General features: G+C 40.5%; 1 protein-coding gene across 4 annotated transcripts in view; it reads right to left on the bottom strand.

Moving 5' to 3' along the window:
* The window catches only part of NECAB1 (N-terminal EF-hand calcium binding protein 1), a 60,220-nt gene that overhangs the window by 46,180 nt on the left and 502 nt on the right, over window positions 1-13,538 (bottom strand). For 2 of the 4 annotated variants that reach the window (XM_084507589.1, XM_084507587.1), the window contains exons 2-3: window positions 10,272-10,296; window positions 311-419 (exon numbers count right to left, since the gene is read on the bottom strand). In XM_084507589.1, the coding sequence (XP_084363715.1) occupies window positions 311-419; window positions 10,272-10,296 (134 nt within the window). The remainder of the gene's footprint in view (window positions 1-310; window positions 420-10,271; window positions 10,297-13,538) is intronic. The other 2 variants (XM_084507586.1, XM_084507588.1) reach the window with 1 other exon arrangement.

Below are 13,538 nucleotides of genomic sequence, written 5' to 3'. Positions count from 1 at the left end.
AGCTGAGAAACTCATATTTAAGCCTGTAGGAAGCCACAGACCCACTTCCTTACTGACATGATAGGAGAACAGTGAAGGAATCAAGTTTCCACCCCATGTTCTTAGTGCACAAATCGTATTTATTGGAACATACGTGTATTTCTGAAATGTTTAGAAATAGTGAAGTTGTAAGGTTTAGAGCAGTATGACACAGTCTAGCTTCCCAGAAGCAGCTTTCTTCTTAGGCTTGTTTTCTAAAATCAACCTGATGTCTTTTTTCCATTCTCAGGTGCAGACAGTAGCACTTTGATTGTAAGAAGTGGACACTTACTCAGTATTGTGTGTATCGATTGTGTGAAAAAGTTCATGCAGTTCTTCTCCACTCAGAATTCCATCAGCAAAGTAAGCTTTGAATTCATCAAAGGACAGTTTTCCATCATCTGGAAAAGAAAAAGAAAAAAAAAAGAAGAAATGGAATGTGCCATTGTTTCATTTGTGGTTTTGTTTTTTTACTTCAAGCAATAGAAGAGGGAGCTATTAAAAAAAACAAACACTAGCTCTTCAGATTAAACGTATAAACTTTATATATTTAATCAAGTCTTGTAAAGAACACGTTAAATGCATCAGCTGTTGTAGTTTCAGTTCTCATTTTGCCTGGTAATTCTGTCATTCTTCCTTTTTCTCATCTTTCGAACAAAGATAGTTTGGATTTAGTAAGTCTTTACTGACAAACACATAAAGACAATCCTCCTGTCTTTGCTCTTAACCCATTCATTGTGGCTTCTCCCCATGCTGTCCCACACTTGCTTGCTCCCTGTCCTTGCTTGCTCCAATGCTGTCCTGCTTGTTCCCTGTCCATGTCTCTGTCCACCTCTGCATGGAAGATAAACGGCTTCTAGAGAGAGAGAAACCCCAGGAAACTGCAAAACCAGATTTCTTGAAGGAACATAGTATATCAATGAAGCTGTCACTGAAATAAATAGAGCTATCTATTTATTTCCCTTTCCTTTTTATTTTTTTTATTGTTTTTTATTTTATTTTTATTTTATTTCTTTCTGCTCACTGCCTCCTGCATGGGAGACTGCAACTCAAATGCACAATTCAATAGCAGCATGGACCTACATGTAACCCTGGCTCTTCTGTCTGTATAAGAATGTTAATAAATACACAGTGCTGGTTTGCAGCATTTTGATTCTCTCTTTCTTCATAAAATATGTTTTTTCAAAAAGCTCCATGCTTGGAGTGAAACTAACAAAACAAATTTAAAAAGCTTGACTGGAATAGGAATGGAATAAGAAGCCAGCTTTGTGTCCTCTTCCACTACAAAGAATTTCAATTAATTTCCTTGGTCAGCACAGAAAATACATTTTATTTGCCAGCATGTAACTTGTCTGGTGATTACATAAAACTTCAGGAATGAGAAAACTATTTTGGACATATATCAGAAGTTAGTCAAGATCTGCAGATGGATTTTCACACAGAATTCAAATTGACCATGTAATATATAGTGAAACCCAACTATGAAGAAGTTGACTTTTTATTGTCTGGTGATAATGTTTGTTTGGGACAAAAACAATCTCCACATGGATCCTGATCATCATCAATGACATGTTCATGTTGTTTGGAAGTGCCTACAGGACTAATGGAATTCAGAGGGAGGGGAAGTACCATATGATAACATTTAGAAGAACAGTAAGCAGATGTACACTGAATCAAGAGGAAAGAGTCCTTATTACAATCTCTACTACATTATTTAGCAGAGTCTGTTTCATCTTTGTCTTAATTTAGCTTTAATTATAGCAAGCCCTCGACTACATGAGACAAAATCCTTGAGCTGAGATGTGTTAAGACAAGATTAATTATCTGGTATTTCCAGGCTGTTACCACTTTATGTTGAGGTTCTACCCTGCTTTTGTCAGACCAGTCTGTGCACAACCGTGAATACTTTCTAAAGTATCTATTATATTTTCTACTATGCTATCTATTATACTAATACACTTTCTAAATTAATCTAATGAATACTGCAGTGTTTCATTGAAGTAAGGATCATATATGTACTTCACTTCCCTTAGGCATGTCTGAAATTCCAGAGAAGATACTCTACTGAAGATACCCTTTAATAAACACAGATTTTTCATGGTTTGTTTGTTTGGTTAGTTTTGTTTATTCATTTTGTTGTTGTTGTTTGATTAATGACACGAGAAATGGATAAAATGTACCACAATTTGGACAGCCCATCCCACCCATAGGCTGGCCATAGCTGCAGTGACAGAAGAAGCAGACTCAGGCTATTGTTTGCTCTGGGATGCAGGGAACATTAGACTCTATCAACTCATGTCTCTGATCGTATCAAAGTGAGTATTTAAACAAAAAACGGCAGGCAACACAACTATTTTTTTTTTTATTTTGTTTTTGAATATATAATTCCAGGCTAAGGCTAAGGAACCATTTAAAGGAAAAAATGTATGATAATTCTGGTTGCTGAAATGAACTAGAGTCTAGATGGGTCTTTGAATAACATTGTATAGAAGATAATGTCAGAAACCAACCAATGCTTGTCAGAAGGGAGAGGATATTTAAAAACAAACAAACAAACAAACAAAAAAGTAAAAGAAAAGTTATAAATTAAAAGCTGATCCCTCTGAGGCCCATGAGATTTCATCAGGGATCCCTCAGCAGCAGCAGCAATTTGCTTCTGCCCTGAAGAGGCAGTGTCCTCTTTTCTTCTCTGGTCAGGGGAGACTTTGGAAGAAGTCCCTAGGTCAGGCTGAGACAAATCCATGACCCCATGTAAAGAGTTATGGCGATTTGATCCTTGTTGACTAGTGTATCTGACTGAGGTTTAAATGTAAGATTGATAATGAATAAACAAAAGCCACAGAAAGAAGATCCACCTTTTGCTATACTTAGAAGTTGGAATGGTTAAACAGTAACTTAAAAGTTAAATATTAACTTATCTAAATTTATTGAGCCTTTGCATGAAGCACAGACAATAATTTCAGAGACTAATAGTTTGTAAGTCTGTTTGGGTAGCACTAAATTTAAGTTCACTTGGCTCTTTTTCTTCATTCAGTAACTTAATGAATCACTCATAGGCCACAAAACAACTGTAGAGGATAAGGCTAAGATGCCGTAAGCACCAAACGAGTTCACAATATTGCAGCTTAATTTTATAGCAGTGAAGATTCCATTATAAAGGCGGCATCTGAACCCTGTAACTACATGATGCATGGCAGCATGAACATTTGAAGAGCAGAGATGAGGAGTTTCTTCACTTTTTTACTTGTTCTTATTTCATAATTTCTTTGATCTGAATATATGGCTTCAAGTACGTAATATTCAAGAGGATTCAAATTGGACTAATCGAATGTCTGCTTCAACAAAAACATTTTGAAATGTTTCATATGAAAAGACAGATTGTAGCTGGAGATAATCATCATTATGATCAAAATATAATGGCAAGATCTAGAAGAGCTATAAACCAAGATGGCACAATACTGTGCTCAAGGTAGGCAATTTTCTTTGACAGAACTGCTATGATTACCTAATTGGCAATCTAAATACATCTGCCATTTGGCACTGGTTACAGAGAACGAATATTAAATACTGAGTGTACTGAAACAAGCTTATTTTCACAGCTATGCTTCCCTTGGCTTATTACAGACATAATCAATTGCTTAATCAAACTGCCTCTGTACCTTTAGCCTCTGCTGGGCAAGGTGTTTTGCACACACCCAAGAAACCGGTGATTGTTGGCAACTTTTCTGAGGTAAACATATGAGTTTACTCATAGAACAGACTGGGTATGACAAAAAATAAAATAAAAAAACCCTGAAACATCTGTCTATTTATCTCTTTTCTTCAGGATCATTGGCTTTACATAAATCCACAAAATCATTGATCTGCCAATAGCCAGATTGGGCACGTCAGCTATCTTCTCCGTATTTTATCATCCAAAAACAGAGATTCCCTTTTGCTTTGTTGCTATTTATTCTCAATAGGACTTCGAAAGGCCTATCTCTGACACATCACTAAGGTTATTGCTGGCAAAAACTAAAGAGCTTTGAACCTATTTGCTTACTTACAGACTTCATGCAGTTGTGTTTACCGAAAAGAAAAAAAAATAAGAACTGATTTTTCAGGTTATTTCTCTAATTTTGTATAACTGTATAGCTACAGTAAGTAGGGTCTGAGCTGCTGGCGGTCCAGGCCACCCCAGCATCTCTTTGCTGCTCAGATGAAGCTCAGACCCAATCTGCTAGCAAGTGTTCCTTGTACTGTTTAATTGAAGACATGCTTTCCTAGATGAGGTGCTTTTCTAGTTTCCAACATGACTTTTATTTTAAAGGCTGCATTACATCCCCTCAGCACTCTCTCCCCATGCGCACGCTTTGCTGCTCAAAGCAAAGTCCCAGATAAATCCTGTCCGGTTTAAGCGCTTCAGAGCAGCTGAGCTGGAACGTCTCTTACAGATGCTTCAATCTTTGTCCCTGGCAAAATGAAAGGGGATGGATGATTTGTGAAAGAGAAACTTTCCTGAAGCTAAACATCCCTTGGACAAATCAGCCTTCAGCAATGTTTGCGCTGGCAACATTATCTCCAAGAAGCTGTTTTGCAAGCCTTGCTTGCTCTTGCGTGTCTTTGATGGTTTTCAAAAGCATAATTTCTTCAAAAACAAGCACAGTTCCCTGACTTCCTTGGAGCTCAAAGGCTCACAACTGGCAGACAGAAATATAAACAATAAAATGTTATCTCTCCATGTAGCACTTGGAAGTTTTATATTTACATGGTATTTCGGAGGAGGCTTCCTTCAGGATTCAATTGTGTTCTTATATTTATTCCCTTAAAACTCATCTTTCTGTTGAAAGGAGTCTGTGCTATGAAGGCTTTGCCTTACAATACCCATTTTATCAGTACCAATAGAACAATTTGGGAGCTCAAATCTGCAATGAAGCTATTTGGAGAATTTCTGTGTTCTGACTCCAGTTCAGGATATATTTTCTTTGAAATGATCCGTTAGACATACAGCTCATACAGGGCCACTGTGATAATAAGACCTGGCCATTCTGGGTATCACGTCACTTAAAGTTTCACCAAGGGATTCCTGCATGTAGGTGTTTTTCTCAAGGAAGAGCCCACTGGACGTGGGTCACCCTGTCACGCTGTGATATCTGGTCAGCCCATGCATACAGAGGGGAGAACCCATGCACTGCTGCAGCTAACACTGAGCAGAGCTGCTGGGGCAGTCTGTGGGCAAGCTGGAAATCTCATAAGATGCCAGGACATTGGGGCTTCAGATTAGAAGATGCTGGACTACTGAAAAATACTGAAGTCAGGGACATGGTATACATTGTCTTGGTGTAATTCTAAAATTTTCCTTAAAAATAAAATTTATTTATCTAAGTGGAAATCTTCATAAAGCCTCCAGACTGACTCTGATGGTCCACATTAGAGTGATTCAAGGGATCACCTCCCTGGGGTGCTTCCCCAGCATATTCACTCTGTCCTCAGGGATGGCTTAAGTTAGCACTCTGGGTTACAAACTAGACCTGCTAAATCAGTACCTGAGGACTGCTGTCAGGAGGCAGCCAGACAGGCAGGGAGCTGTGCCAGAGCCCACCTGCAGTCACCAGCTGGCAGAGCTGCCAGAGGACTCATCTGCAGAGCCAGTGTTTGTTCTGCAACGACACTGTCAGTGAATAATGAATATGAAAACATCTACTTTGACCTTTGCCAAATTGAGTCTAGACTGAGAATTGTGAGATTTCCTCTTGATCACAGAGCAGGTGCAGCGCTGTGGCTTTTTGGTTATTCTGTGGAAATCTTGGCAGGTGACTCACATGTGCACTCCGTGAATCAGCCCTGTTGGTCGCTGAAGATAGCAGAAGCCATAGGATGTCACCACTGCACTCTGTTACCTTATTCTACAGAATCCTTTACTGATGACTCCCAGTCTCTTGTCAGGCTATCGTTTCAGGCATGGTTTCAGAGCTGTACTGAAATCCCCAGGCCATTGCAATCCACAACAGTTTTGCTCAAGGTTTTTTGCAGTGGGCACTGGAGGACTTTTCATCTATTTCTTACGTTAAAGGCAGAAGAGAAGGTGCTGTTGATATTATTGTTGATATTATTTTTTACAATTTGAATTCTACATGTAAAAAGAAATGCTACGTCCCTGCTATGTACCATGGACATTACTGGGTGCTGAATGAAGACATATAACAGAAAAAGACAAGCTTCATCTGGCTGCAGTTTATATTTTACAGGTTCTATTTCGATTAAATAATTAAAATTTATATATTTTAGAGGGGAAAAAAAGCTTTGAGTGAGTGCTTGTTTGAAATGCCAGAGGAAAAAAATAAACCAAACATAAATGCTTTGATTTTGGTATTATAACATTTTGTTGTTCTGTACTGGGTGTTTGATATTTAGGTTCAGCCTTCTCTGGAGACTTAGTCTTGCTCTGTCTAGTCATTTTTTAAATTTTCCCTCATCAGTTGGTTGCAGTTATTCTTGACTGCCTGCAGCATAATGTTTGCTGTGCTCCTTCCAGTTAAGGCTTTTTTTTTTTTTTTTTTTTTTTTAAGTCTCCGCTTCTGTAGAAATTATTAACTTTGGTGTTTTCAAATATTTTCCTCTTAGGAGCTTTAAGGATATTTGAGATACTGCTTATACTCAGTGTCTCGGTGTTTGTTCATAACAGTTGAGCTGTATTTGCAGATCAATGACAGTGACTGCATACAAACCATCTTCTCTGAGCCCGTTGTATTAGAGCTGCCCCTTTGAGTTCACTCCTGCTTGGGGCTGATCCAAGGGATTAGGGGTGGGAGCTATACACTTGGAAGGAGACCATAAATATCAACTCATAACTTGTAGAGCACAATATGCTGGTGGGCTTGTGGTCATTTTTTTCCCACCTCCATAGGAGTTTAGATCTGAGGCAGCCAGGCTGCCATAAGGAACAAGCTGGAGATGATAAAAGTAGAAACACTGCCAAAAGGCAAGAGCAACCTCCTTCTCCCACAGGAGGATGGGAACAGAAATGACCCCCCATGACACAGGCAAAGGGAGACATGGGCATTTTGACATCCAGACTGTTCACAATAGGATTTTTGCAAGAGTCTGTACCTAAATTTCTCTTCCTTTGCTAACAGGAAGGAATTATTGTATGAGGCCATGCTAACAGGGTGCACATCAAAGCTACGAGGGCAGAATGGGCCCCACAGTGACCTTTACCAACAACTGACATTGTCTCATTCATTGGCAAATCACTGCAAAGCTCATGGGGTGCCTCAGGTCCCTTTTAGCATATCAGAATGTCACACACATGTGGCAACCATTGCTGACTGTGAGATGAGGGTTTGGTTAGGAAAGACTGAATTTAGCAATTCCAGTTTTGCATATTTCTGTACTTCACCCCTGCTAGGTGGGGACAGGATTTTACTTTTTGAAAGGAATTCAGTGAGTTTAATTTTGCTTTAAATAGAAAAAGTAATTAAATTAAGATCTTTCGTTCAGCTGATTTTCTTCCAAATTAATTCTGTTCGAATCCACATTGTTTCCTTTGAACACACAGAGTTTTGTAAAGCAAACCAGACCAAAACTTCATTTTGACACACAAAACCGAAACTTCTCCTTTTATAAAAATGTTGATGTGCAACATCTTACCTTTACAAAATTGCTTTTTTCCTCAGGGTTTTCTGTGGCTTTTGTTAATATCTCAAACCATATATTTCTTAGAAATGTGATATTCCTTCTGTGTGCCATGATCTCCCTCTAAGAAACTCAAGTGAACTTTTCAGCTGCTGGAAAAGTGTTGATCTGATCCATACCAAGTGGAGCTGCTCAACCATGAACTACAAATAGAGTTTATGAAGCTGATCGTCTTGAGAAAGCTGTGGATATTTCCAGAAATGGACTGGTAACAGAATGATACACATACCTGGGCTGGCAGAGAAAGAAGCCACCACGACGAAATAAATAGATTTTGTATGGCTTCTTTTAAATGGCTTCTTTTAAATGGGGAAATGACTATTTAAGTTACTTGTTTAAACCCAGTTGTCATAAATCATTGTGATATTTTGAGTAACAGCAAATCAGTAGGACTCCTTGGCTCTGGAGCTCTCATTTTATTTTCTTCCTTGCTGTGGAAGGCAAACCTGAAATCTCACAGTCCACGCATTCATGGTAAGAACACTCATAATGCTCCCATCTTTCAGTTCGATCCAACTTTCTGAACGCATTTTTTTCTTGTTGTCAAACAAATACCTAGTAAGGTTTTTGAAGATTGGCTGCTTTGGGGGAATTATAATCTCACAGAAGAATGAATATGGCAGCTCTGAGAGAGTCCTATTAAAATTGTATGGGAGAACTTAACAGATCATGTCAGGGACAGGAACTTAGTATTTGTTACTGTAAGCCAATACTTGTTTTTCCATAGCACAGAAAGGTAACACTGAAATTGTAAATAATCCATTAATTAACAAGAGCTAATTATCTGTGTTGACAGCAGCACAAACATGTTAGATATGTGTTCAAATTTCCAATAACCTTTCTGAGAAGCTACTTAGCATCCCAGCCTTGAAGCCAATCTGCTCCCTAATAATGTGGCAGGAGCTTGTGCAGTGCTAGATTAGCAAAGTGGAAGTCCCACAGGCAACTGATGGTTGAGCAAACACAATTAAGCACATAAGAGCTGAAACCATTTCAAGTTTATGGACTCGAATTAATTGAACTAAAGCGGCTGATCTCAGCCACATTTCCCCCAATAAGATGTTGTACAGCATCCGTATGTAGCTGTGAACTCCAGTGACTCAAGTCTCTAGGGTTGATGTGGCATCTGGAGCAAGCAAATTTGTCACTGATTGTGCGAACTGTTTCCCCTATCTTTGTAGTAAAGTATAAGTAATAAACGGGGGTAAACTGAAATAGGGCTGGAAGTCCTCACCACTGAAGTGCTGTGGATCCACCAGGGCTGGGACAGAGCACTGAGCTCTCAGGATGGGCCTGCTATGGTTTATTGGGAAATGGTGGGTACTGCACACAAGCTGGGGCAGGAACACTCCGTCAGAGGTGGGCTGTGGGGTGGGACTGCCCTCTTGTTTGACAGGCTTGGCTATACCACCAAGCTGCTTGGTAGCCCCTTACTGCCCTGTGCGGCCTCCTGGAAAGCTAGCCTCTCTATGTTCTCAATGGCATTCATTGTGCCTTCAAATAATGGGGTGAACTTTATCAAAACTGCCCAATACCTGATTTCTGAGGACTGACTGGGAGTTACTCACCTTGGTTAAACCTGTCTGCACTGTGGGTTCAGTGCTTCAGGAGAAGACCAAAGTCTGGCACGTGCTTTTGCAAGAAGTCACATCTACCTTCTTCTTGTGCTTTGGTATTGCAGGGATATCAGGGAGCTTATATTTCCTTCCTATCCTGTAAGATCTGTCTCTGGTTATCTGTGTGATAGGGTAAGGTCTTCTGTGGTAGTAGCAAAGTTCGTAACACTCCATCTCACACTCTCTGTGGCAGTGGTGTCATTTCTCTGGTATGGACGTGGCACAAAATGACAATGTAATTTGTCCAACATTGGGTGGTAATTCTGAGATGGGATAAGGAGTTAAAGTCGGGTTCAAGCCCATGACTATGCTTACCAGCCAGAATTCCAGTGGTTCCCTGTGTGGCCCTTACAGCAAAGCCCTTCCCCTACTACAGCCATCATGGGAGAATTTGTGCATGCGAAGACTTGTATGATCCAACTCTCTGCATGTGAATAGGGGAGCAATACATGTGGAAAGGAAATCAGTCTGTAGCACTAGGGTAAAACTTAAAATTAACATCATAGTAAGAAAGCTCTGTCTTGTAAATATACAAGTTGAATTCAAGGCTTTACTCTGCCTGCTGACGTGCAGAACAAATATATAAATGCAAAATGTAGGAAACACAAATGTGACTACCAGATACAGCCTCTGGTGTTTTTAAAAAGTAGTAAGATGGAGCTACTACCAAATATTTCAAAACTTCTTAGGAACATAATATCGCTAAGAAAACACCCACATGCAGCCAAAGTGCAAATCAAACACACATGCCGAATTGTGAAAGCAAGAGATCTGTCCTTAAGGAACACACCAGGAGGATCAGTGCACGACAATATACATGGCACTGAACCTACAGAAAGCATCAAATGACATGAGAGATGGCTGTTTTTCTGGTGAGGATGTTTTAAAGCATGATTTCAAAGGCTGTATCAATGATGGGTATTTTTTCCAAAGGAAGGGGAGAAGACAAGTGAGTAGTCTTACCATTCTTGTCTGCTCTTCTCAGTATCTAAATAAAAAGAGAGAGAAAGGAATCACTTTTTTAGCATGGGTTAGTAGCACACAATGCTGTGTTTAATGGGCATTAACGGTTTGAGTGCTGCACCATGTTTCATGAGGCTGCATAAAACTGAAAAGCCCTTAGCATGCCTCCATCCTTCTCTCACAGTATCATTTTCTTTAACTCCTCCTGTGCTGTGTGTAGAGAAAAACAAAACTATAAGAAACAGCTTTATTTTCTATTTTGTATATAGCTTGTGAGGGTGATGTCCAGGCACAAAACATGATACCATATGGCCATGGTGATTCTGGACTTGGGGCTGAGAGAAGCAGTGTAAGGAAGCATAGTGAGGGCGATAACTGTGAGGATGCTCTGTGCATCCGAGATGGTGAGAAAGACACAGGGCCTGGGTGGGTGGAGGAGGCAAGGGGAGAAGGCAGGAGAGGAGCTGGGTGGCACGAAGGGATCAGACTGGGGGTGGGAGGCAGCGATGTCAGCTGTGTGGGAGCAAATCTCGGGTTGCTCTGATAGTAGAAAAAAAGATTTAGAAGAAAGGGGAGAGGGAAAGAAGGAGGAAATAGCAAAACTGTGACCCACTTCCATAATTTCATTTATGGCCCCTGTGCTGAATTTTTCACTAGGCCCAGTTTATGACATGTGCAGTGTGACATAAGTTAGCAAGATGACACCTACCCACCCTGTATTTTCAGATAAACCAGTTCTCAGTATGAGGATTGGACTGTTGAAAGTTTTTAAATATTTACTGTAGGCTGGAAATTTCCTCCTAATGCTAACTAAAACCATTTGGCCAAAAAACTAAATGCAGAGCAAAAGAAAGACCATTCAAAGCATTTTTATTAGAATACAATAAAATCTTTCTAGAGTCTTTAATGCATAAAACTCCATCTTAGATTCATGGTTTGGCTGGATTTTGAAGGGGGTGAGTTGTTAGTCATTCTCCCCTACTATGGGCAAGCAACCTTCTTTCCTTTCCTGTCACCCAAAGGAAAAGTCAGAGTGCTTGGTGGTGTGCCCACCAGCCAGGACTGCTCCAGAGGAGAGAATGTATGTGAGCAAGGATGGCAAAGAAAGCTACAGCACTGAAAAGTTTGAAGGTTTGGCATGTTTTGCGTATGTGCAAGCATCTCTGATAGGAAAGGAAAAGATATGCTTCTGAGAGGTAACAAATATGCCCAACATGGAACCAAGCATTCTTAATGGATTAAAAGTGGGTGTGCCACAAGAAGCAATGGCCTAGGCAGAGCCAAACTGTGCATTACAGCCAAACCAGGTGATGCATCTCACACCTTGGGCTAGCCACCTATGTGAGCAAGAGCACTGGCTGCTCCATCTTATGGATGTGTAGGGTTGGGAGCTTCAATTGACTAGAGGTGCCCTACAACTATGGGTCAAAGGTGGCAAAAAAATCTGGATAAGTACATTTTTGGTGAAAAAATAGCACTGCCATCCTATGGAAATGTTAAAATTGTTTGGACACTTGGTAGGAATTTTGACGCAAAAGCAGGAAGGAGGTTGCATTACAATCAGGACTTGTTCCCATTAGGTCTCTGCTTAACTCCCAGTGGGACCAGGACCTCAGCATTTGCCCTTTCTGTGCAGCCCTACCAGCAATCTCTTGCTGCTGGCCTAAGTGCTTCTGCAGGTGGAGATAATTCAATGAGGGATCATCAGAGAGCTGTAGACCCCAGCATATCTGTAATACAAATGTGCTCCCACAGGAGGAAGGGCCTCCAGCATCCAGTCCCTGCTCTCAAGCAGGCAGAGCTGGGATTTCAATTCAAGTATTCAAGCTTTTCTGTTGCATTTAGGAGCAGAAGTGCAGATGCAGCCCCCCCATCCCTTTTCTAGTTTTGTGAATGGCACAAATCCATAAATCAAAACCTGACAATGGTTTTAAAATTGCTAAAATTACACAAGTGATTTTAATTTGAATGAAATGTTTTACTTTGGGTGAAATAAGTTTTCAGTTTGTCAGATATTCTGCCCATCTGCAGCTTCCCAACCCCGTGTACTGAATTAAACTGGGCACAAGCTCCACTTCCAGATTTTGTAACTCTTTCATGGCACCCTGTGTTTCTCTTCTGTCTTTGCAATCTATGCTTATAATTTTCCTGCTTCTCTTTAAAGAAATAATTATGAGACTAAAAAGCTGCATTTTCATTATACACTTGAATGGAAATAGTAAATCAACAAAGAGTCTATTTTAAATTATTTCTTACAGAGGCTAGAGAAATCAGTAGGTGAGCAGACATGGCTTAAGTAAGATGCTGTTAGAAATAATTTGGGGAAAATCCTTGAGAAGTGAATGTGGTTGCATTAGATAAAAAATCTAGACAGAAGGCCCTTAAGACAAGCTTTAACACAGAACATGCCCTTTCCAGCTCAAGTTCTGGACTAACCCTGGTATAAGAGTTGGTCTGAAGTAGATCAGAGCTATTGGTAGGCTGTGAATGGTATGAAGGGACGTAGGTACACACATATAAGATTTTTAAGACTCCTGAAGGACAGAGGATACTTTAGAGATTGTTGGGCTGGAGTTTGCCTTTTATGCTCGACTTGCGTTGGACCAAAAAAATGCTCCGTACAGGGCAAAAACCATCGTGCCTGCACCCTGTGAGATGCTGAGCCCTTAGCGATGGTCCAGCACAGCACCCCTGAGGGGCAGGATGGACAAGTGCTGCGGCTGCTGCCTCACTCAGCTCCTTTTTAGAGGGCTGAGGGCTCAGTGCTACTTTTCACATTGACCCTGGGCACCTCAAATCCACCAGGGTCTAACGGGACACTTTGGGAAAAGCTCCATACTTCTGCAGGGTGAGAAACTCTTTAGTGAAAAGCTCGGGGAAAAAAAAAAAAGTATAAATCCAAGCAATACATTTTGAAAAATGACAGTGTTTTCACCCAGTGCTTCTCCCAACCAGCCCGAAGTTGCTAACCTGCTCTCCTGAGGCATGCACACTGTTGGAAAGAAACTCATTCCCCAACATAGATATTGGACAAAAAAAAAAAAACAACAGAGAAAAGAAGGAAAAGGGGGAAAAGGAAAGAAGGGGAAGGGAAAGGAAAACGGAAAGGGAAAGGGAAAGGGGAAGGGGAAGGGGAAGGGAAAGGGAAAGGGAAAGGGAAAGGGAAAGGGAAAGGGAAAGGGAAAGGGAAAGGGAAAGGGAAAGGGAAAGGGAAAGGGAGAGGGTGAGGGTGAGGGTGAGGGAGAGGAAGAAGGGAAAGAAAAAGGA

This window comes from Aythya ferina (assembly GCF_964211825.1).
Source record: "Aythya ferina genome assembly, chromosome: 2".
Taxonomy (NCBI): Eukaryota; Metazoa; Chordata; class Aves; order Anseriformes; family Anatidae; genus Aythya; species Aythya ferina.
This window is presented reverse-complemented; position numbering and strand designations above follow the sequence as displayed.